The 26,216-nt window shown below is 32.5% G+C and overlaps 1 protein-coding gene across 1 annotated transcript; it reads right to left on the reverse strand.

The window, feature by feature from the left end:
- Positions 1–10,236: 10,236 nt before the first annotated feature.
- On the reverse strand, positions 10,237–25,674 carry LOC145259139 (small ribosomal subunit protein uS3). The gene is made up of 6 exons (XM_080116834.1): positions 25,547–25,674; positions 20,960–21,184; positions 15,542–15,636; positions 12,989–13,176; positions 11,719–11,906; positions 10,237–10,291 (listed from the first exon to the last, which is right to left on the reverse strand). Exons 1-5 carry the CDS (start codon positions 25,577–25,579, stop codon positions 11,722–11,724), a joined length of 726 nt encoding a protein of 241 aa, XP_079972960.1. The 5' UTR covers positions 25,580–25,674; the 3' UTR covers positions 10,237–10,291; positions 11,719–11,721.
- Between the last annotated feature and the right edge of the window lie 542 nt (positions 25,675–26,216).

Consider the following 26,216-nt stretch of genomic DNA (forward strand, 5'->3'; position numbering starts at 1 on the left):
ACAAATTATAAAAACTTTTTTATTTTTATACTAGCGGGGGTACCCGGCGTTGCCCGAGTGTTTGTTTCCGGGACGGGCGGGGGGAGTTTTAAAAAATGTTATGGTAGGTAAGTAGGAAGGATCAAACCCGGAGTTATGAGTAAAAGTAGAAAAATAAAGTGTGAAAAAAAAAAAAAAAAAAACATCTGCAACGTTAACAGTTCGGCCACCAAGAAAAGTCCATTCCAGTTGTTTAGGAAAAAAAAAAAAAAAAATGACTACGGTAGGTCGGCACGAACGTAAAAATATAATGTGAATTGTCCAGCACGCTAACCACTACGCCACAGAGCACTGCAGCTTAGTTTAGTGATTTTAAATAACTTCACATGAAAGAACTACGAAGCCAAACCGGTGTTCTCTTCTCAACTGTTCCTTGTGAACGATCCCCAAACGGTGTTAAGTGGTGGCAGGGGGAGGAGGAATTTATTAGAGAGAAAATATTTTACCACTTCCATTGATCTTAACCGATTTTGGCCGTGACTTCTCAGCAGAAAAAGTATAGAAATCTAAGATTATCGAGGAATTTGAGAAATAATAAGCCTATAACACACCTCAGATATTGTTCTGCCGTTTGTGCATATTATATTTGCATGAAATATCTTGATTTTTAATCCTATTAAGGTCAAAATCCGACGGGAAAAAATGAGTTCATTTTATTTATATAGAGATAAAACACATTATACCCAAAGGCTGCAAATAAACCCCAAAAATTTCATTTTTATTTTTTTTTTAATGAACTAAATTTACAACATTCAAGGCTGCCATATTGCTTTTAAAATTTGACAAAGTGGCCTTTTATGGCAAAATTTGGTCTTTTTTACACTCTTAATTAAAACTTGATTCCATGAAAAAGCGTAAAAAAGGGCAAATTTGGCCTTACAAAGGCCAATCTGTCAAACCTTAGAAAGGACATTTTTTTAAGCAATACAGCAGCCTCGAATGTTGCAGTGCACTCATAAATATGATGAAAAAATAATTAAATTTTTTCTGGTTTTATTTAGGTTTAATAATGTGCTTTATATAAAACGTTTTTCTAATTTTTGTCTGTCAAATAATTTATGCTGCTAAACAATATATTTACCCTAAATTACATTGCCTATGCAAACACTTTTTTTGTTTTTTTTTTCAAACTCCTTATCAACACTGTTCAGACATTAAATTTTTACTTTATCTCCACCTCCACAATTTCCTTTAAAATGACAATTTTTGTAGGTTTTTGATTATGCTGAATAAGACAATCTCTTAACTTTGGCAGAGACAAGTAGTTTGAGATATAAAGACCTGCATTATGCATTGTAATTTTTATTTATTTTTACTTTTTTTACATGGAGGTCACCACTTATCCCTGAGTGACCTTCGGGCCTTGATAAGGGTTATTGCGTGTACAGTAATCAATGAGATAGTATTGTAGTAATCATTAGTATTGGGGGTTTTGATAGTGTCTTATTTAAGGGGGCGGTTTGTCAGGAGTTTGTTGGACTTGAAGACGTCCAAGTTGTAGTCAGGTGGGAAACGTGGCGTACAGTTCTAAGAAGCTTTGCTCATGGAATCTACGTTTGGATTTAGGCACAGATAAAGAGTGGGGAAAATTGTTGACAGTAGTTTCAGCCAGATGGGTGTTTCTCATTAAAGATTGGCGAGGGGGGACAAGGGATTGGAGCTCAGACGAGCACTTGCCATGGAAATAGCGATAAAACAAAGACAGGCTCGCAACATCTCTTCTGTGGGAGAGAGGTTGCAGGGAAGAGAAAAGAGCATCCCCCACTAAGCCTATTTTGTACTCTGTCAAGGCAGGATAAGCTGTTTTTATCAGCTCCTGCCCAGATGTGGCAGCAGTACTCCATCCTTGGACGTACTTGGCTTTTATACAGATAGAATTGCATCAGTAGTGAGATATCTTCTGGAGCGGTAGAAGGATCCCACCATTTTCCAAGCGTCCCTGACAACAGATTTGATGTACGTGTTCCATTTCAGATCAGGAGTAAAGGTCAAACCCAGAAGCTTATAAAAACATGGAGCCTTTCCAAGACGAGAGCCATCCATTTCAATTGATGCCAGATGGGGATCAGAGCGTTGATGATATACAGATAGAAGCTTGGTTTTAGATGCATTAAAAGTGATCAGCCACCTCTTCCCCCATTGTACCACGTGCTCAAGATCAGAGGAGAGAGAACTGTCATTTACGGCCTTTGATGTGTTGCCATATATGCTCATGTCATCAGCATAGATGTCAACGAATGATTTAAGTATGTTTTTTGGGAGATCATTGATGTAGATCAGGAAGAGAGTTGGGCCCAGGATGGACCCCTGGGGGACTCCAGCATTAATACTGTGGGCCTCTGATTTCTGCCCATCAACCACTACTCTTATGAGCCTATCAGAGAAAAATGATTTAATAATTGAGAAAACATTTCCAGTTATACCGTAGCTGGAAATTTTGTGAAGTAGGCCTTTATGCCATACCTATCGAAGGCCTTTGATATGTTAAGAGCAATTGACCTAGAAAGGAAGCCTTTATCGAGAGATTCACTAATCCTATGAGATATAACCGTTAACACATCTGCTGTAGATCTAGCAGAACGGAAACCATATTGAATGTCACTAAGAAGGTTATTTTTGCTGAAGTGGTTGACTACTTCTCTATTTAATATGGATTCCAGCAGTTTACTCATGACACACAAGAGACTTATTGGTCTGTATTGAGAGGGAGATAACCTATCACCTTAATTCTTAAATACAGGACATACTGATGAGGATTTCCAGGGTGTTGGGAAGCACTCCTTAAGGCAATGCTTAAACAGTTTTGTAAGTATGGGGGCAAGTTCTGGTTGGAGCTTTTTCAGCACTATAACTGGAATGCCGTCAGGGCCAGTTGCTTTACTGGAATCAAGGTTCTTGATTAGCTTGGCGACCTCGCGCACAGATATTTGTATGTTGCATACACTGGCCGCCAGATTTCTACTGTTCTCTGCTCTACACTGCCAGCAATTGGGGATGGGGGGGGGGGGGTATTGTCTTTGCAGGTGGGTAGCTGACAACGAATATTCCGAAAATTGCTCTTAACGTTAGGCGTTGGTCACCAACAACTAGTTTAATTTTGTGTGTGGGAGAGGGGTATTTCCACTGGGCAATGCCAGTTAACATCCTGCTAGTTGAATAATTGTAATGGACGAAGGTGAACTTATACAATTTTTGTATTTGAATTGATTCTATTGAATTATGAAGAAAGTATCTTAAGTGTACATGTTGAAACAAAATTGCTCAAATTTCAATACAGACAAAATGCAAGTAAATTCAAGGTTTGTTTTTTTTTTTTAATCGACCTGAAAATATAACGTTTTTATGAAATGTAAAAAAAGATTTTAGGAAGTATTTACTTAGTAAGCAAGTCAGTGGAATGAAATTGCTCTGGTTTCAATGAGGATTATAGAAATAAAACATAAGCCTGTAAATTCAGAAAAAAAAAAAGCTTTGTCTCTAATGAAATAACCTGAAAATTATAGATTACTTTTAATGAAAAAGTTTGATACAGGAAATGTATGAATTTTTTAAAGACCTTCATTTCTGAATCGCTTGGTAGTCAGGTTAAGAAGCCATTTTGAATTTGATGGGAGGTGTTTGGTTTGTAATAAAATATTTTGGAGAATGATGTAAAACGAAGACTGCTTATTAAAATCATCCTGATATTTCCACAAATGCAATCAAGGTGTCAATTAAGGAAATGTTTCTTGTGATAGCAATTGTATAAAATAAAAGCAACTTATAAACAATGTCTCTTAATGAATTAACTCGTGTCAATGAGTTGCGTGTGAGTAGAAAACAGTGAAGCTTTTTGCTACCTTCTCTGTGGCAATTCATGAGAAGCAATTTATCTCTTCTCTTCTCTATATAAATAAAATGAACTAATTTTTTCCCGTCGGATTTTGACCGTAATAGGATTAAAAATCAAGATATTTCATGCAAATATAATATGCACAAACAGCAGAACAATATCTGAGGTGTGTTATAGGCTTATTATTTCTATAGTGGTTAGCGTGCTGGACAATTCACATTATATTTTCACGTTCGCGCCGACCTACCGTAGTCGTTTTTTTTTTTGTTTGTTTTTTTTTCCTAAACAACTGGAATGGACTTTTCTTGGTGGCCGAACTGTTAACGTTGCAGATGTTTGTTTTTTTTTTTTGTTTTTTTCACACTTTATTTTCCTACTTTTACTCATGACTCCGGGTTTGATCCTTCCTACTTACCTACAATAACATTTTTTTAAACTCCCCCCCCCCCCCCGTCCCGGAAACAAACACTCGGGCAACGCCGGGTACCCCCGCTAGTTTGGAATAGATGTAAACTTGTAAGCATGGATGAAATGTTCTAATATTCTGTGGAGCATTCTTCCGCTGTAGGTGGTTAGTGTAAAATAATTGATTATTTTCCTTGATCTAGATGCAAAAGAAAAAGCAACTTTATTCATGTAAACAACCATTTCAAGTTAAGATTACAAGTGTAATACTAAATCTATTTTAATATTCTTAAAATGTGTAGAAATGGTGAATGCAAGAATAAAAAAAAAAAATCATGGGATCTTCATACAAAAGGAAAGTGGCAATTATTTAAAGTGTGCTGTTAAGATCACTGAATAGTTGAATGGTTCTTCATTATGAAAAAAAAGATTAAACAATATTCATCACTTGTACATAATTTTTCCTTACATTATATTCAGGCCATTAAATTGTGATTTTAGTTTACTGCTAAAATTCTTGAATTTGATAAAAGATATCTATCAATTGCATTTCACATTTGTTGTTCACATTCAACTTGCAATTTTTTGTCTCAATGTGACAAACCTAAACACCAAATTAAAAAATTGCTTTTTACGCAAAGGAGTCACCACTTATCATAGACATATGCAGCTTATACTAGCATCTTTGGCAATTACCAAAATCTTTTGAATTCTCTCTTTTGACCTTGAACACCTGGTGCAATTGGTGGCTGATTGAATTTCCATGCATCCAAACCCAAGCTATATTTTCGTCACCAACATTCTAATCCCAATTTGGTTCCAATTGTAATGAATGACTCCTCTATTATATAAATGGCAAATGTATGTATGCATGTCTCGCTAAAAATTGAAATCTAAAATGGATAAGAATGATTCTGATACTATCTTAAGGGCGAGGGGACTTGAATGTATATTATGTGAAATTTAGAACAAAATACTTTTCTACCTTAATGACTTAATTTATCGGCAGTTGATTAAGATCAGATTTTAATTTAAATGCATGAATATTACTTACGTAAATTTTTTTTCTTTTTAAATCGTAACTGTTGAAAACTTTTTCCTCACACACATTGCCCCTATTCCAAGTTCATAACAGTGGGCCGACATCATTTGATTTTTTTTTTTTTTAAATAAATTTATTGCAAACTCCTAAATTATTGCACGTAAAAATAAATAAAACAAAAATCATTTAACAAGTGTAGTCAAACACAACTTGATTTTCTTTTATATATGCCAACGTAAGGCTGCGTATCCCTGTTAGTCTTGAAGAAACACCAAGCTCAGTTTGTGCAGATTTTCAATGTCTTCTCTAGACGAAATTGGAGAGTCCCGTTCATGCAAGGAAAGTTTGTTTGTTTTTTTTGTTTTTTTATAGCGGGGAAGGAGGGTCACTTATTTATGGCAGCCACAACTGAGTACAAAACAGACTTAGGGCTTTCTCCTTTCTGCTAACTCTTACAAGTGAGTATATCTCAATCCATGCATAAAACTAAATTTTTCTCAGAACTGCTGGTTGATGGACCACAATACTGTGGAATTGCTTCCTAACTGATAACATTTTCAAGTCCAACTTAAACAAGTTCTTGATGGACCATACTCTAAAATGAATTAACTATCTAATTTCCACCATCACTGTTGTCTTGTATGACACTCATTAACACTTATCCTCAAGTGGCCTATAAGTCTTGATAAGCATTTGAGGATTGAATACTTGTCAAAAGATTCCTATCTAGTGATCTCACATTAGCCTTAAAGATGAAATGATTTTCAGTTAAATTATTATTAGTCAGTTTAGCATGCTGGTATGTGTTGGGACAGCTAGTAATTAATTTCCAAGCTAACTCTGGCCAGGTTTTTATAAGCGCATCAGCACTTTCATGTCTTCCTCTGTGTGCGCACTTTGTTAAAACTATTTGATCCATTTTGCACATAAACGATGATTAATAAAATGAACTAAATTTGATTACTTATAGGCACATTTTATGACACTGAATTTGAATTTCAGCCATGTTGTAATCTGCAGGAGAGCAGTCCGGTGGTAATGTATCCCATAGACAAAACTATTGCAAAGCTGTTTGTGGAAATTACATTAGGCACACGGGAGAGAAAAGGAAAGGAGTTCTTCATTGAGGAACTCTATAGCTCAGTCGAGCACCTTCCATGGAAATAATAAGGGTAGGTTTGTAAGTAACCCCTACTAGATTTCAAAGTTGATTCTAGATTCTGTCAAGACTGGGGCAGTACCTCCCAAGATGTGGCAGCAATACTCTCTTTTGACGTATCCAACTTTGATATAGAATGAGGATTGCATTAGATATCAATGATGCTCAGAGTAAGAGATTTGATGTAAGCTTCCCATTTATGTTTGGAGTGAAAATACTCTTATAGGAATTTTGACTTTGATAAAACAAGGATCCAGGCTTTGATGATGGAAAGAGAGAATTTTTTTAAGAAATACTTAAGATACTAAGTTACTACCCTCCCCCCCTCATTGCACAAGACCAAGAGAGAGGGAATCAACAAGCACTTCATCAGCAGTATTTCTTCATAGACAATTGTCATCTGCAAAGATGTGGATAATCTTAGATCGTTAATGTAGATTAAAAAAGGTTTGGACCAGGAAAGCCATGCTGTCATTGATACTTTTTTACTTCTACTCAACAACAGCTATTTTTATGGACTTTTATCAAAAAGGATTCAATCATACCAGCAACCAGATATTCTATAGCAAATTTGTGAAGCCACCTTTAGAGATTTTTGTTATATAGAGTTATTACTTTAATAAATCTCGGGAAGGGCTATTTTTAATCTTATGCAATATTTAATTTAATAGTGAAAGTTTTTATCATTGTAAGAGTGAAAATGCCATAGTCAAGAGAAAACCTGAATAACTGGAAAACGCAGTCACAGAAGATAAAAATTCAATTTCTGTAAAATTTATAATGTAGTAAAGTAAGGGCAATCAATCCAACAGGAAATTGCTGAACGGCAACCAAGAAGGCTGAACTGCTTGCTCAGAAGATTTGCCTTCAACTCCAACTAAAAAGACCACACAATCTCAAATTTCCCTGTGTAGACAGAACGACAATAGGTTCCCCTCTCACCGTGAGAAGCTTCCATCTTAGGATCGTCTTAACTGATGCACTGGATGAGGAAGGGAAAACTAGGGCAGTAGGTTTCGACATACGACATGAAGGGTTTCCAATGAAAATTATATTATACAGCATTGCTGGATGAATGCTAAATATGATTAAACAAGAGGAAAATCCAGGTTGTTCATGATGGATGTACATCCAAACAGCACGATATTAATGCCAGGGTCAATACAACTTTTCAATGTCCGTTTTCAAGCCCTTCTCTAGACAAAATTTGATGTATAAAAAAAAAAAAAAAAATACAAGAAACTTCACTTAAATTTTTTGTAGTATTTCTTTTGATTTTCACTTCGGCTACATCCATAAAGTATATGGATAACATCAGGCTGTTCCTTGGCCCTTTGGCTAGGAGCAAAGTGTAGTATCTGTTCCAATACAATTCACGTCATCTGACTTCAATCAATGGAGGAGTTTTTTTTACAAGGTAATCACCACTTATACCTGGACGCACTTGGCTTATATAGGTAGAGAATTGCATTGGCAGGTATATATATCTACCGAATGGATAGAAAAATCCCACCATTTTTCCAGTGCCTTTGGCAACAGCTTTGATGTACATGTTCCATTTTAGAACAAGAGTAAAGCTTGTCAAAACATCGAGTCTCCCCAAGATGAAAGCCATTCATTTCAATTGATGCCAGAGGGAGACAGTTTTTATTTTTGTTCCTATCCAGAATATTTTGGGGAGCTGGATTTTTTCCCGCATTAAAAACTGAAAGTTTACTGATTGGAATGTTGTCAATCCAGTTGCTTTGCTGGCATCAAGTTTGACATCTCAAACCGATATATGTATCGGAATCGTCTCATCACTAATTGATATAAAAATAAAAAATGTGATTTGAATTATTGTTTTTACCTAGAATGTTATTTTCACATTTCAGTCGATATAATCTCCGACCTTCTGCAGGTATATCAAACTTCGAAATCTCCATAAAATTTTCAATCTCTCTCTCTTTGACGGAATGGTTATTACTGACCAGCCGTGGCACTCCTCACGAATCGTCGCCATTTGATCCTGGTTCTCCACCATTCTCATCAATGTTCTTCACGTTATCTGACATTCTTGTTTTCGGTCTTTCACCAGCAGTTGTACCAAAGAGATCTTTTGTTGGGCTGTCTGTTCTGGCCACATGTCCCAAAAGATCAACTTCCTGACATTGATGTTGTTTAGCAGTCTTTAGCATAGAACCCTTTAATTCACAAAGATACTCTCATCCTGTCAATCATGACTGCATAGAAAACCTAAGTAATTAGCAATTCTACCATCACAGATTCAAATAAAGGGTTTCGTTTGAATTTTTATGCAGATTATGAGAGTTCAACAAGAGACACCTGAAGGTTGGAATCGCCCGAAACGTTGTAGAAAACAACACCCAAGATGAGAACAGTAGTCAGACTCAATTAAAAAATCAGTTTCAGTTTTAATTTTTTTAGAAAGTATAAAACTCAATGCGGAAGACAATACAGGAAATATTTTTTTTATGCATAGGGATTTCTCGAATGAAAAATATAAAATTATCAAAATTGGCCCGAATATCAATATTGATGAAATGTTGCATCCACAAATATTTTAATGGTGAATGCCCTGACGAACTACAAGAACTTGTACCCCCTTGGCATAAATACCCCTGACAAGCAGCTAAATACCACTCCTACACAGATCCCTAGATGTAAGAAATCCTACTTCAATAGTTTTTCCCCAGAACTGCTAGACTTTAGAACTACTTTCCGGAATTCTGCTTTCCCAACTGTACTGACATGCAGAAGTTCAAGTGTAATGTGAACAGACATCTTGCTGCTCATCTCCCTTCCTAATATCTCTGCAACTTATGTCTCTGATAATAGCCCCCTACTTCAAAACTTTAAAGTGGAATGGTGCCTTGTTAGGAGTGAAAATTAATTTTTAAAAAACTAAGAGACATCAGAGGTCTCTGAACTTAGATCTAGACAGAGACAAGCAAGATTGGAACAGATGTGTACCATTTAGGACTGGATGTCAGGAAAAGATTTAAAAAAAAAAAAAAAAAAAAGTATCAAGTATGCATTAGCATCTCATTGTCAACTCGTAAGCAGAGAGTCAAAAACCAAAAAAATTTTCAGTTTTATTCAGCATTTTCTTAGGAGGAATCTGTACAGACCTCCATCACTTACATCATTACAACAGGTGCAGTCGGCCAAGAGGAAAATTAATCCTTATTTTAAATTAAGTCTGTTAAAGATTCTGGTATTGCTTGTGAAAAATCTGAAGAATGAATTTTTGCAACTATGATTATCTGTGCTGGTCGAGGGTGTTAATTTAATGTGGCGTATATACAAATTGCATTCGTCAAATTTAGACCTTCCATCTTAAATTGCTGTTCAATTGTTAATCGGAAGTCAAATTTACATGCAAGTGAATGATGGGATTTCGACTTTTTCGGTGAGTGCAGAGGAACAATAAGACAGGTCATAAAATAAAATTTTAGTCTTATGATTTAATTTCATTAATAAAACACCACTTTTCCAATAAAACTATTAACTCCACTGATTTGGATAATAAAAATTTTTTTTAAAAAGTCATGCAGCAAGAAATGGATTCAACTACAGAAAGTTGCAAACATGACTTTAACAAAATTTTACTAAAAAACAATTGTTTCAAATATGCTATTTGGAAGAATTTATTTTTTATGGCTTTTCTACACAAGCCGAAAAATAGCAACTTTTGATTTTGTAGACATGATAAAACTGAACTACAACAATTCAGTTTGCAATGAAAACAAATGCAGATTTTTTTTTTTTAAAATGTTTATTTTGTTTTGTTTTTTGTACACAGAAATCACATCTGAAAGAAAAAAAAAAAATTTTTAAATAAGATTTAAAAACAATTTCCATTAAAATTAACTAAAAGGATGCTAAAACAAAAACCTCATCTAAAAATCTAGGTAAAAGGAAAAAAAAAAAATCTAGGTAAAAGGAAAAAAAAAAAATCTAGGTAAAAGGAAAAAAAAAAATCTAGGTAAAAGGAAAAAAAAAAAATCTAGGTAAAAGGAAAAAAAAAAAATCTAGGTAAAAGGAAAAAAAAAAAATCTAGGTAAAAGGAAAAAAAAAAATCTAGGTAAAAGGAAAAAAAAAAAAATCTAGGTAAAAGGAAAAAAAAAAAAATCTAGGTAAAAGGAAAAAAAAAAAAATCTAGGTAAAAGGAAAAAAAAAAAAATCTAGGTAAAAGGAAAAAAAAAAAAATCTAGGTAAAAGGAAAAAAAAAAAAATCTAGGTAAAAGGAAAAAAAAAAAATCTAGGTAAAAGGAAAAAAAAAAAATCTAGGTAAAAGGAAAAAAAAAATCTAGGTAAAAGAAAAAAAAAAATCTAGGTAAAAGAAAAAAAAAATCTAGGCAAAAGAAAAAAAAAAATCTAGGCAAAAGAAAAAAAAAAATCTAGGTAAAAGAAAAAAAAAAATCTAGGTAAAAGAAAAAAAAAAATCTAGGTAAAAGAAAAAAAAAAATCTAGGTAAAAGAAAAAAAAAAAATCTAGGTAAAAGAAAAAAAAAATCTAGGTAAAAGAAAAAAAAAATCTAGGTAAAAGAAAAAAAAATCTAGGTAAAAGAAAAAAAAAATCTAGGTAAAAGAAAAAAAAAAATCTAGGTAAAAGAAAGAAAAATCTAGGTAAAAGAAAGAAAAATCTAGGTAAAAGAAAAAAAAAAAAAAAATCTAAGAAAAACAAAAAATTTAGGTAAAAGAAAAATTTGGAAACTTGATTTCTTGTCCAGAATTCCTCATACGTTAAAAGTCTGCATTATGTACAAGCCAGTGACAAAACAAATCATGTGAATTATTCAAAGTTTTTATTCTATGAAGAAAAAGGAAAACAATTAATGGGAATTCATAGACACTACAAAAATCTCACAAATTTGAATTATTAAAAAGTTATCTTTTTGGTTGAGATTATTTTCAAGATCGTAAGGCAAAACAGGTATTTTTCTCTAAGATTTTATTTTCTCATAAAACTTGAATCATGATCTTTTTGTTCCATCGTGGGCATGTACAAAAGTTTATACTCGTATTTTTAATATAGAAGGAAATCTGAATAAAAACAAAAACTTTCATATTTACAAAATTTTTAAATAATTGGAAAAAAAATATTTAAAAAATGAAATTACTAACAATAAAATAAAAAAATAAAAGAAAAAAAAAAAAGAAAAAAAAGAAAAAATAAATAAATAAATAAATAAAAGAAAAAAAAAAAACTTAAGGTAAAAAAGTGAATCGCACTCACCCTCTATTGCGGCACAGGCGCAGCTTCGGCTGCAGGCTTGGCGCCTTTGTGCTCACTGTAAGGAGTCTGGACAATGACCTCCTCTTTTGGCTCCACAATGCTGACATGATCAGGCAATGGACGTTTGGGTCCAATTTTACCATTGGGATCAAATGGCAACATAATCTTTACTTTGATTCCCAAGACACCTAGGGGAAAAAAAAAAAATCTTTAAAGATGAACAAAAAAGTCCTTTTTCAGGTTTCCTTATTTAGATATGAAAATTAAAAATTCAGTGAAATGTTCGAAATGACCACTTAAAATTTTTGTCGGCATATATGGTACTACATATTGAAAAAAAAAATTTTAAAAATACAAGCTGATGTCAGAATCCTACTCAAGTTTACAGAATCATTTTACTGAAATTTACTTAAAAATTAATATATATATATATTTTTAAATAAGTCCTTTTCTGCTTTGATGAGATACAATATAGCAAACTCATTTGTTCCTCTTTACCTCGAATAATCTAGTTTCACAATATGGTTATCTCATAAAATTAGAAATCTAACAGAAAAAATCCACTTTTAAACAAGATTAGTTTTTCAGTGAAATTTTATGAAAAGTCAGTAAGTTTGACAAAACATTTTCTTTCAGAAAAAAAAAAATCTTCAGGATGCATGTGCATATGACGACAATATAAAAAAAAATTGATCAAGTAGTTTTATTTTTATGAAGAAAATTATTCTTAAGCAATTAATAGAATTCATAGATATAAAAAAAAAACTTGCACGTTTGAATTATAGTTAAGTTATCTCTTGCTTGAGATTATTTTCAAGATGTCATCACAGAGACAGTCATTCCTTCCTCATAAAATTTAATTTTCTTAATTAAAAAGAAAACTATTTAACCTATGTGATTTTTGGAATAAATTTTAATTTCAGTATATACAAATTCTTGAGATTATTTTCAAGATGATGAGGCAAAACAGGCTTTCTTCTCTCAAAATTTTATTTTCTCATACAAAAAATACACATGCACAGATTTTTTTTCTTTGATTTTATAAATATGGGGGAAACTGCACAAGAACCAAAAGGTTTTGAATAAACCCACAAGCTTGAAATTTGGTCAAAGGAATCTGCTAGATATACCAAAATGTACATTTTGGGTGTCAGAAAATTCAAGAAACTTTTTAAAACTTTCATTGTGACTATTTGAAATAAAAAAAAAAAATATTATTTTTAAGTTTAAAAAGCCATGCAGATCTTTCTTGTAGAAACTGGGGTCTTACCTTGACGGAGCAACACGTGACGTACAGCTGTATCGATATAATCATTGACTGGATCACCACTGTGAATCATCAAACCATCCACAAATTTCATGGATTTGGCTCTTTGACCTCTCAGCTTACCAGAGACAACAATTTCACAGCCTTTGGCACCAGACTCCATAATAAAACGTAAAACACCATAACAAGCCCTGGAAAGAGAAGAAAAAATAAAAGAGGGTCAGTTTAGAACAAACCTTAGGAAAGTACAGAATCAAGATTTTTGATTAGCTTGACAACATCATGCACAAATGTTTGTATGTCGCATAGCGTGTTTTTTTTTTTTTTTAAGGCACAGAAGGAAATATGGGAGATTGGCTGCTCTAATCGCATAGGGTAGAATTAGCTGCAAAGACTTTGGCTTTGTCTGTGATGACGAGATTATGTCAGGTCCATTGATGATGGTTGAGATAGAGCACACTTCTATTCAGGACCCTGCTTGTATTTGCCAAAACTGGTGGGAACCAAGCTGCTGCTCAGCTATTTTGGACTTAAGAGACTAAGCATACAACTCTTTTGCGTTTTTTATTACTCTTTTACCGTGATTACTAGAAGCCCTGAAGGCAGCTTTAGTCTCAGTACATCTATTATATTGGGAGCAATGGTGATTTCTGTGCACAATGGCAGCAGCACATTCTGGAGAGAAACACGGCTGGCTATTAAGTTTTTTGCTGGAACTTTTTGGAGGGCAAATTTCTACATCATACTGTTATGCACGAGGAAAAATGGATTCTTTTAAAAACAATCGCAAACATTTAGCAAGATAGTTGAAAAATAAAATTCTAAAACGGGCACCAAAACCGAGCCTTGGTCAAAAGTTAATGATTGGTTGTCCTCAGCTGGTGTCATTCATCACACCAGCATGAGATCTGGTAAGGCAATATCAGCAGATGAATACAATCAATGGATGAAATGAGGAAACGCACACATAAAGTGAGGTATTGATTGGGGATCACCCAATCCTCTTGTTGCACAAGAACGCACTCAAAATATAGTAATAAAACTTTAGCTTCTCATCCATCTTATTCATCAGATATAGCACCAACTGATTACCATTTTTGGTAATGACTATTACGTATTTCCTAACTTCCAGCATCTGGAAGTTGTGACGAGGCAAATCAGTTCCTTTGCTTTTATTGTTCTTCAGTATTTATTTTGTGAAACAATTTATTAAATAAAAATAGAACATTATTGAAAATATACAATAAAAAAAAATATTTCCAGATAAAAATAACAATCAGTCTATATTTGCACTTTTAACAAAAAAAAAGTTTATTTTGACATTTTATAAGAAATATGTTAATGAAATTAGAAAAAAATTTTATTTGAATTCACAATAAACAAGCTGTACTTGGTCACACGTTGCTGTGGGCGAGTGTTTAAATAATTAAAATAAAAATAAATTTACAGAGTATATTTTTTTTTTTTTTTGCAATAGTTTTACAAAAGTTTGTTTTTTGGAACATGCATGCACGGACTATATAAATATTTTGCGTATTGTTAATGTTTATAGAAAATACCTAGTGAATTGTGAAGGGCAACACACACACAACTAATGACCTAAGTGTGAAACAAACTTGACACTGTGCGAATTAATACGTCTCTTAGTGACGCCATATTGTATTGTTAGTAACCGTTCGTTTATGAAGCATAGAATTGGATTTTAGAATATGAGAATTATCAGAGTTCAGCCAATTAGAATGGACAGAGTTTGGCAAAGGAGCTGTTATTAATTATGAATTGGAAACTGAAGATTATCTTAGGTCAATGTATTTAATAGCCAGTAACAGGCGGTGAAAGCACAGAATCTGTGGAAAGTGTAGAATTCGTTTCAGTGACAACTACAATTATTAGTTGGAGGATTAAATAGTTAAAGAGAAAAATATGGACTTTTTCCTCTAAAGATGTTGCGATTTTAATGTGTTGCTCATAGGATGCAACGTAGCATTTTAATATCACGGATGAATGTGCATAAGATGGTGGTTGAAAGCTACAGAAGATAGTGGCTATTAGCCTAGTCATATTAAATTTGTATGTGGCATCTGTTGTTGCAAACCTACGATACTTTGATCCAGAGGAAAATTTCTGCAGTATTATGTATTGTATAGGAGATATGTTTACGAAAGTAAAAATTAAATGAAATTATTGAAATCAAAATAAAATTTCAAACATAAAAAAACCTAATCCAATAAGATTCCAAAAATAGTTGGTTTTGATTCTCTGCCACTACAGGAATTCTTTCAGATAAAAATAACGCAGTCTTTTTCGATAGTTATCTTTTTATAATTTTTATTGTGCACATTTTAATAATGTCCTTTCTATTTCAATAAATTGCTTCACAATAGAAATACTGAAGAACAACAAAAGTGAAGGAACTGATTTACCTTGTCACGGCTTCCAGCTGCTGATTTTGAGGAGAATGTTTGCTATCAAACAAATAAAAATGCATGTGGCCACCCAGCAGTTATGGCTGGCAGAGTTCAAACCAACCATAAAATAAGAACCAAAAATGCTCACCTTCTCACTGGCAATTGACCAATTAATTTGTAGCGAAGAGACTCACACTGAGCAATGGCGCATAAACCACGTGTTGCAACCTTTTCAGCATAAAGCTGGCAGAAAGAAAAAAAAAGATATTAAAATATGAAGATGTGTTTTTACAAAAGAAATTTTTAATGAAACGCAGTTGGGAAATTAACGAAAAAGATTTTTGGTTTACTTACTTTACTATCTATAAAAAGTATTTAATATTAGGATTTGTGGAAATTCCACGGAATGAGAAATATATTTAAACAAATAAAGCTGATATTTTTCTGGATAGAACAAAGAACTAGGTTTGTTTTGTTTTGCTTTTTACAGAAAAACTAATACGCAGCAAATATGGGTTTAACATTTCTATGAAAATATTGTCAGTTGTATTTTAAATACAGAACTGACCCAAATAAGATAAATTAATAAGTGATAATAAATACTCAAAGTAATATTGTGCTACATAGTTCAATATAAATAATAAAATCACATTGTAAGAAACGATCTTTAATTTACTCATTCAGTTCAGCACCAACTTTTTTTTTTACATAAGGTTTTGCTTTCTTTAATGAAGAACTGCGAGTCGAAATAGTTTCTTTCTCACACTATTACAAAAATGTTCATACATTAAAATATTTGAAAATGAGGCTACATCAAAGAGATATCTCATTCTTATCCGTTCTTGAACTTCAAAAATGGTATTTGACTTTTTTCTTTTACGCATAGATTAGCTAAAGAGCAAGCAAAATATTATATAGACAATAAGTTAAGGGCTTTTAAAGTTATCATAAATATAGATTCTGAACAAATTAGACATCTTTAGTCAAAGGAAGCAAAATTCGTAACAGAAAAATAAAAAAATTTTTATGCAAATGACTATCAAAATCTAAATATAAGTGACAAGTAACTATCAAAATCAAAATATAAACTTTTCATAAATTCACATAAAATATTAAACATAAAATCTTTCATATCAGAAAATGTTAGTGATTTATTTACAATCCCAAGAATCCTAAAAACAGACCAATCCCAAAGGTAAATTTATAATCCAGACATTTCAGCTTGACGTTTTCATTTTTTTTTTAAGCTTAAATCAGATAGCAATAAAAGTTCTGAATTTTTCTTTTGACATTTCAATCTCTATGGGTTATTTAAGGTCAGTTATGTTTTTAATTGGGATTCTTTACTTTTCCCCGATTCAGATTTTGATATTTTTAGCTCTTAAGAATTTAAAAGACGTTTTCTATATTATTGTATTCAAATAGATTTTTTATATTATTTTGAAAAACTGGAGGTTCTTTAGTGTTTCACATTCCATAAGGATGCGTTTGACCGATAGGTGTTTGGTATGTTCTTTATTTTAGTTGTAATTCTTTGTTCAATAGTATAAGATTTGTGTGCTCTATGCAGGGTCTGGATAGGATAACTTGTTCTTTCCTGGATTTTGTGGGGGTAGGAATATATCTTGGGTCTTATTTGAAATAATTTGTTTGGGGTAATTTTGTTTGTTTTGTTGCCATTTTGGAGAATACAAGAGCAGATTTGGCTGCACTGTCAGCCTTATTGTTTACTTCACATACCAGTTCTACGATGAGAAGAGGGGGGGGGCTTTTTTTTTTTTTTTTTTTGAGTGATGTTATTATGGATTGTAAATCTGGTAATTGCCGTTTGAGATAATGTCATGCGTTAATTTTGTTGTGTACGCTTCTGCTGTAAAGATTGAGCTTTCTGTTAGAGCCTTTTAAAGTTTTTTTTTTTTTTTTTTTTTTTTTTTTTTAAAATTAGATACTGCTGTGCAGGCTGTCTTTTCATTGTCCTTGGATCCATCTGCATATAAAGTGGTATTTTGGATATTGTATGAGGATGTTATGAATTTCCTCTTGATGGGTGGTTGGTATAGATTTCTGCTTTTGACAAATTTTTAAACTAAGGTTATAGAAATATTTTTTGGGATGGGATGGTGGGATACTCAAGATTATATGGTTGTGTATGTTTGAAATAGGGATTTCAATTTTTTAAGTGTAGATTCCATTCTTAGTCCAAATGTTTTTTTTGTTTGTTTGTTTTACTTTCAAATAACTATGTTTTGTGTTGAAAATGTTTTCATAAGTTAGGTTGGATGAAGTGGATTTGATTTTTAAATAGTACTAGGAGTTCAGCCCAGGCCCTATGTACTGTTATATATATATATATATATATATATATATATATTAAAAAGTTTGACTCATGTCCAGGTATCCTACATCTAAAATATTAAGTTTAGACCCAAAATCGGCAGAGGAGATTGGCAGTTTGTACCGATTAACTTAATCAACTTAACATCTCTTGACAGCCAAATTTTCCCCCAAAAACCGATTAAAAAGCTTGCTGCATGTCTGAATACACTTTATGTAAAATTTCAAATGTTTAGACAGCAAAAGGTAAAATATTTTGAACTTTGACCCCTTGGCAGCCAAATTTTTATTTCCAAAAACCCATTAAAAAGCTTGTCCTATGTTTGAATACACTTTATGTAAAATTACAAATGTTTAGAACAAAAATTGATTAAGTCATTTGGTAGAGACTGCAGAGGTCAATTTTTTTTATTTATTTATTTTTAATTTTGACCCCATAACATTTGTTTTGAGCTCAAATCAAATTAAAAAATTTGATCCATGTCCAAGTCATCTACATCTTAAACTTCAAGTGTTTAGACCCAAAATTGGCAGATGAGTTTGGTAGAGTTTTTAAATTGAATTTTGACAGCCAAACTCCTGGCTGAAAATTTATTAAAACGTTTTTGTTTTTTTTACATATCAAGGCCCAGAAGCCACTCGGGGATAAGGGTTATTACGTGTACAGTAATCAATGGGGTAGTATCGTAGATTTGATAAAGCGTCTTAAGGTGGCGGTTCATCAGGAATTTGTTTATGTTGGACTTGAAGACATCCAAGTTGTAGTCAAGTGGGAAACAGGCAAGCGGTAGAGAGTTCCACAGGCGTGCACTTCTAAGAAAGAAGCTTTGTTCATGGAATGTAGGTTTTGATTTAAGCACAGATATAGAGTGGGGAAAATTATTGACAGTGGTTTCAGCTAGACGGGTGTTTATCGTGAAAGATTGGTGAGGGGGGGGGAAGAGATTGGAGCTCAGATGAGCACTTGCCATGGAAATAACGATAAAACAAAGACAGGCTTGCAATATGTCTTTCGTGGGAGAGAGGTTGCAGGGTAGAGAAAAGGGCATCCCCCACTAAGCCACAAAGTCTATTTTGTACTCTGTCAAGGCAGGATAAGCTGTTTTTAGCAGCTCCTGCCCAGATGTGGCAGCAGTACTCCATCCTTGGACATACTTGGCTTTTATATAGATAGAGAATTGCATCAGCAGTGAGATATCTACTGGAGCGGTAGAAGGATCCCGCTATTTTTCCAGCGACCTTGGCAACAGATTTGATGTACATGTTCCATTTCAGATCAGGAGTAAAAGTCAAACACAGAAGCTTGTGAAAACATGGAGCCTCCAAGACAAAAGCCATCCATTTCAATTGATGATGTAAAGATAGAAGCTTGGTTTTAGATGCATTAAAAGTAACCAGCCATCTCTTCCCCATTGTACCACGCTTAAGATCAGAGGAGAGAGAGAATCAGAGAGAACTTTGTCATTTACGGCCTTTGATGTGTTGCCATGTGTCAACAAATGATTTAAGTATTTGCTTTGGGAGATCATTGATGTAGACAGGAAGAGAGTTGGGCCCAGGATGGACCCCTGAAGGACTCCAGCATTAATACTCTGGGCCTCAGATTTCTGCCCATCAACCACTACTCTTATGAGCCTATCAGAGAAAAATGATTTAATAATTGAGAAAACATTTCCAGTTATACCGTAGCTGGAAATTTTGTGAAGTAGGCCTTTATGCCATACCTATCGAAGGCCTTTGATATGTTAAGAGCAATTGACCTAGAAAGGAAGCCTTTATCGAGAAATTCACTAATCCTATGAGATATAACCGTTAGCACATCTGCTGTAGATCTAGCAGAATGGAAACCATATTGAATGTCACTAAGAAGGTTGTTTCTGCTGAGGTGCTTGACTATTTCTATGGATCCCAGCAGTTTACTCATGACACACAAGAGACTTATTGGTCTGTATTGAGAGGGAGATGACTTATCACCTGAATTCTAAAATACAGGACATACTGATGAGGATTTCCAGGGTGTTGGGAAGCACTCCTTAAGGCAATGCTTAAACAGTTTTGTAAGTATGGGGGCAAGTTCTGGTTGAAGATTTTTTTTGGCCTTGTCTGATGCTGACGAGATGACCATTGATGATGGCTGGGACAGAACGCACGCTTCTGTTCAGGATCCTGTTTGCTATTTCCCGAAACTGATGGGAACCAAGCCGCTGCTTAGCTACTTTCGATTTAACGGATTGAGCATATAGCTCTCTTGCATTTTTTTTTTATTACTCTTTTACAGTGGTTGCTGGCAGTCGTGAAAGCAGCTTTAGTCTCAGTAGATCTATTACCATTCTGGGTAGAACCATGTCTGACTGTTAGGTTTTTGTTGGAATTTTTTGGATGGTATGAATTGGTTTTAAGCGTTCATGGCCAAATCAGGTCTAATATTTTTTAGATATGACTTTCTCAGTGATCTATAGATGAAATTGGCTTAGTCTAATTGAGATCGGATAAGGTATTTATATATTTTATGAAAAGTTTGTAGATCTTCATTTTGTGCGAGTAACTACTTAAAGGGGTTTGAGGGTGTTGTTGCTTTTTTTCTTTTTAAATAATTTGTGAGCAATTTCTCATCAAATATGATTTTGAGAAATTTGTATTGGTTATTATAGCCCTCTAGTTTGAGAACTAGGTCATTATGCATTTTTCATTAAAAAAAAAAAAAAAAAAAAAATTGAACACAGTTTTGTTTTGAGAAACTGAAGCCCAATTATTTATTCTATTTAGATTTAATTGTAAAGTTTTTTCTATTGTTTGGATATGGGATGATTTGAAGCTAATGACAAAGTCAATCGTAGGTGTTGGTGTTTATCATTTTCATATGAAAAATGTTGGTGTTTATCATTTTCATATGAAAAATGTTGGTGTTTATCATTTTCATATGAAAAATGTTGGTGTTTATCATTTTCATATGAAAAATGTTGGTGTTTATCATTTTCATATGAAAAATGTTGGTGTTTATCATTTTCATATGAAAAATGTTGGTGTTTATCATTTTCATATGAAAAACGAACAAATCTTAATAGAGTTGTCTCCCTCTGCACAGTGAACAATTGTAAAAACTGCCCCCCCCCTTTTTTTTTTTAAATATACAAGTTATCTTGGAGAAGAACCAAATTTTGCACTAAGTGGTGAATGAAAATAATCTGGTATGAAATTGCTATTAAGATTTTTAAATTATTTTTGGACTCACCTCGACAGATCCTTCTGGAAAGTGGAATCGTTTCTGTACAACTGATGTCAGTTCTCGGATGCGACGTCCTTTCTCTCCGAGGACATTTTGGGTGCGGGTGGCCAAAATGATGATCTCTGTTCGAGTGGGGGTGACACGCACTTCAACACCACTGTAACCATCTTCAGACAATTCCTTCATGAGAAAATTGTTGAGTTCAGCACGGAAAACTCCATCAGCAACAAACTGAAATGATTGATAGCAAAATTTTTAAAAATAAATATTCAGTCTTTATTTTATATATACAATAGTAATGTGCCCATGCAAGAAAATTGTGCCCAACAACAAAAATAAAACTGAACTCAAAGAATTTCTTTTTGGGGACTTTAAAACGTTTATTTGGTTTGAAAAACAGTGTCGAGCGTTGGGTGAGAACAAGAAAATAAACGTGAATTATTTAAAGTCTTGAAAATGAGTTCAGTATCCACCCAATAAATGTCAATATATATTATGTGGGTTTCTAGCAGTATTTTGTATAATTTTAAATCATTATCAAAACTTGAAATATTTATATAGTATCATTTTTGCGGCCACTGTGTTCTTACCTTTGAATCAAACGTTTCAGAGTAAAACCATTAAAAACTCTTCCAGATAGAATAACATTCGTTAGACATTTTATCACACCTGTGAATTGTAAACCTTTTTTTACTTCATCACTTTCTCACACCTGTGAATTGTAAACCTAATAAGTGTCAGCAGTGAAACTTATCGAGTGGATTTCTGTCAGTATTTTGTTAATTTTTAGAGTTTGGATCCATGAACATTTTGAAGACGGTATGTTCTTGTCAGTTTTACTTACCAACTTGACATTGTTTTTCGAACCAAATAAAAGCGTTAAAATACATTAAAAACACAGAAAACTTCTCCAGGTAGGTAGAAGAATAACTTTCCTTTGGTAACATTTGTTAAATATTTAATTTTTTTTTTTTTTTTTACCCTTTTCTCTCCATTCGTGGACTTCTGTGAATGGTGTGGACTGGAGTCCCTAAATTCAATTTCACCTCACAAATCATATGGTGGCAATAGAGATTGCTTTGACTGGTTCGTTAACACAAAAGGGGAGGGAGACAGTCGAAGCCTTAAATATAGCTACCAAGTATTTAGGGGTATTTGTATTTTTTTTTTTTTTTTTTTGCATTCGGTCCACCTTTACAATTTTCTTTAAAATGACCACTTTCCTAGGTTTTCTATGCTGAATAAGAAAATCTCATTTAAATTTTGCAGAAAAAAGCATTTTGGAGATATAAAGACCTGTATTATGCACTGTAATTCACTGGCGGCCATGTTTGTATGCGTGTGATAAAATTTATCACACGCATACAAACAAAAATTTACCTATCACTGATAAATCTAGGTAAATTTTTACATCAGGTTCACCTTCACCACCACAATTTTCTTTCAAAATGTTAACAGCTTTTGAAATAAACACCCCAAGGGAGGCCCCCCATGTTAAAAATTGTGGCAGTGGACTAGGTGTCAGAAAACAAAAAAAAAAATGCATGATAAAATTGAATAATAATTCGACCTATCTTTCCAAGCTTATAACTACTTGAAAAATGTAATTCAAACCCTAAATATTTTTCAATTAAAAGGAGCAAAGACCAAAGTTTAAATAACAGGTTTACTGGCAAATTATGCAATATTCGTTTTTTTTTTTTTAAATCGGTTTTCTTTAAAAAAAGATTAAAATCAAATTTTAACTTGCTTTGATAAATATATATAAATTCCAAAAAATCACTTACTTAAAAAATGGTACTTCCATTCTTCATTAAGAATTTATCCATATTTATATTTTAAATTCCATGTATTTTTAAACAAAAGAATTTTTTTTAAAACAACTATTTGAAAAAGCCGCCATTGTTACGTGTTAGCGAAACGCAAGTAGTGTTCTTGTTTTGAAATACAGATGGACGTAAAAAAACACGTTCGCATTAGCCGTCTAGCCTTGTGCTAGAAGAAACATGTGTCCCCATAGTTGAAGATTAGTCACATTTTACTTACAAGTTTTTGCCTTGACAGTTGAATTTTTTTTTCCTCAAAGAAATACATGAATTTGATTTAATATTTTAATTCTACTATATCGAGTGAAATTTTTTTAAATATATCTAAAAAGAAAATATTGAATGAAATAGAAAAAAAATTGTCAGCGTTGAATATTTAATTGACAATGTAAGCAGAACATAAGCTTCCACTTAAAAAAAAAAAAAACTTTAAAAATCTATTAAAATTTTTCCACTGGTTAAATTTTTCCAATATTTTCAGGGTCAATATGAAATTTTATGCTCCTTCCAATAAACCGAATATTTTAGACAAGCGTTTCTTTTTTTAATTCACCCCCCCCCCATTTTGAAATGTCTATTAAAACTAATTTATGTACCAAAGTTTATCACAAATTGAAGATAAAAGATCAATATATTTAAATTTAAAACAAAAAGTGTTTTTGTTTTTAGAAATTTACAAGTTCGAAGTTTAAAAACCTTTAAAAAATTTAAAAAAAATAAAAACACGTTTTTTTTTTTTTTTAACCTTATCTTACATAGAAAGTTTAGCTTTATTTTTTTTTTTATTACGAAAATTATTTCTATTTCATTCAATGTTTTTTTTTCTAGATATTAAAAAACATTCACTCCATAAAGTGGAAATTAAATCTTAAATCTAAAACTCGTATTTTTTGAGAAAAGAAAAATATATATTTCTTGAACTGGGTTTTTTTTTTTTTTAAAGGCAAAAAATTATAAAATGTGACTAGTTTTCAGGTATGGAGGCACAAATTTCTTTACGCGCAAAGGTAGACAGCTAACGCGAACGTGTGGTTTTTGGGTTTGTATTACTGTACACAGATTCGAAAAAGTTGTCAAAAAACAAATATATAACAAATAAATGTTATCAAAGGCAAGATAAGTTACTTTTCTACCAAACTGGATATAATTTTCGTGTTTTTATTCAATTTAACATGTTAACGGATACGTACAATATAACCTTTTTCCGATATTTTCATCTTTTAGTGTCTTGATTAAACTGTACAAGTACCAAACAATTTGTTATGATACCAAGCAAACGATTCGATCTTTAGGAAAAAAGCTAGTATTAAAGATGGGGAGGGAGTGTCGGCGCTTACTCTCAGTAGCCACGGTTATCTTCCCGTGGCGTTTCTAAAAAACAGATGTCCACCTTTAACGTGTCGTCATAAAAACGTGTTTTTCTGCTGTAAAAAAATAAATAAAACTACTTAAGTGATTTTTTTTTTTTTTCGGAGATCTTCAGTTCAAAACGGAAAATTACGACCTTTTCGATATTTTGATTTTTTTTAATGTCTTGATTAAACTGTACAAGTACAATATAACAAATTTTATCAAAGGCAAGATAAATTGCTCTTCTACCTATTCGAAAAAGTTTAGTGGTTTTACTCATTTTAAAACGTAATCGGTTCGGAAAATCGTTTATCGATGTATTTTAAAAAGAATGGCGGCATGCTCGCTGTTGAACACTAAGTTTGGGAAAATGAGTTCAAACAAACAAATTATAAAAAATACTGTTAGAAACCCACCGAATATATGTCCGCCTATGTCACGATAACATATCGAGTGAGTTCCTAACAGTATTTTATATATATATATGTGTGTGTGTGTGTGTGTGTTTAAATTCGTTTTCCCAATCTTACCGTGTTCAACAACGAGCATGCCGCCATTTGCATTTTCAAATACATCGGTAAACACTGTTTTTCGAGCCGAATAAACATGTCACATTAAATAAAAACACCAAAAAATTATCTTAGATAAGTAACTTATCTTGCCTTTGATAACATTTGTTATATATTTGTTTGACAACTTTTTCGAATCTATGTGTATAGTAAAACAAAACAAACTTTTTCATTTTTTTTCCTGCTAATATGAAAGTTAAGTCTGTTATCGACAATAATTTTACGGTTGGAAGGAAAAGCTCGTTCACGTCCGCCAACATTTCTATAGAAAACTAGAAAGGAAGCCGGTGTAAAAGCGACCCTATTATAATATTGAACCTAACTTCAGGAAATAACGAGAGAAAAACTTACTAAAGCAAAAATATTCAAATAATCAAGCATTACAATTACGCATAGATATGAAAATATTTATCAATATTTTCAATTCAGACACGAAAGGTATAAAAAAAAAATAAATAATTTCTGAGAAGGAATTAAGAATTTTTTTTTTTCCTTTACAGTAGCCGCCATGTTAGGATTCGGTTTCGAAACGATCGGATCGGACGTTAAAGATTTTTTTTTAGTATAAAAAAAAAAAACTTTAAAAACAAAAAAAAAAAAATAAGCGTAAACCTTAATCACATAACGAAACTAAAACCACATACACGATTAATAAATATTACGAGGCATTGAACGAGGGAGCCATGTGTTTGGCGAAGGATCGACTTATCATTATCTGTAAACATCCTTAGAATATAATCACCATTAATCGCCAAACACATATAAAACAAATCTACAAATATCTATTTTTCATATATTCACATTTTTTCCAAAAGTTGAAGCATATAAAATAACGAAAATTTACAAACCTTGCGCTTCTTTGAAATTGTAGTGGCCGCCATGTTCCTGGATTAGAACTAAAAAGAACGATAACTGCGACTTCCGGCCGGACCTAAATTAATTTAAACACGTGACCTGAATATAATAAAATATATATAATTTGAAACCAATAAATAATTTTTTTTAAGATGCAATTAAAAATTATAATATTTATAAAATAAAATAAAAATATAAATATGATAATAAATTTAATGATATTTACTGCGATTAAATGAACACTTCCGGTAAAAATAAAAGCGTTGCAGATTGGTCTTTTTAAGGCCAAGTTTTGCCAACTTGGCTTTTTTTTAAAACCAGTTTAGCCTTAAAAATATTAGTTTTGTTCTTTTTATAATTTTGGTTTTTTAATTTTACCTTTTGTTTTACATCGCGTGGAACTTTTTTTTTTTTAATAAATTTGTGCTTTTTCTAAACTATTTTTTAAATATATCTATTTAATAGTAATTATTAACGAAAACGTTATAATTTCTTTTTTCTTTTTTTTTATTACTTGGGAGTCACCACTCAACAAGGCCCAAAGGCTACTCAAGGATAGGGGTTAATGAATGTAAGCTGGTAGTGCAGTAATTGGGGTAGAATTTAATTATTTATGGGAACGGCTCAACAAGAATTTGTTTACATTGGATTTGAAGGCTACTG

This window comes from Euprymna scolopes, chromosome 34 (genome assembly GCF_053919585.1).
Source record: "Euprymna scolopes isolate OS-2025 chromosome 34, ASM5391958v1, whole genome shotgun sequence".
NCBI classification, from domain to species: Eukaryota; Metazoa; Mollusca; class Cephalopoda; order Sepiida; family Sepiolidae; genus Euprymna; species Euprymna scolopes.

What these genes read in the sequence shown, in the direction of transcription:
- LOC145259139 (XM_080116834.1), bottom strand. Translation starts at nt 25,579, where the DNA reads ATGGCGGCCACTACAATTTCAAAGAAGCGCAAG. An exon ending in CAATTTCAAAGAAGCGCAAG is followed by an intron (nt 21,185 to 25,546) that starts GTTTGTAAATTT and finishes CAATCATTTCAG; the next exon opens with TTTGTTGCTGATGGAGTTTT. An exon ending in TTCCAGAAGGATCTGTCGAG is followed by an intron (nt 15,637 to 20,959) that starts GTGAGTCCAAAA and finishes TCTTTCTGCCAG; the next exon opens with CTTTATGCTGAAAAGGTTGC.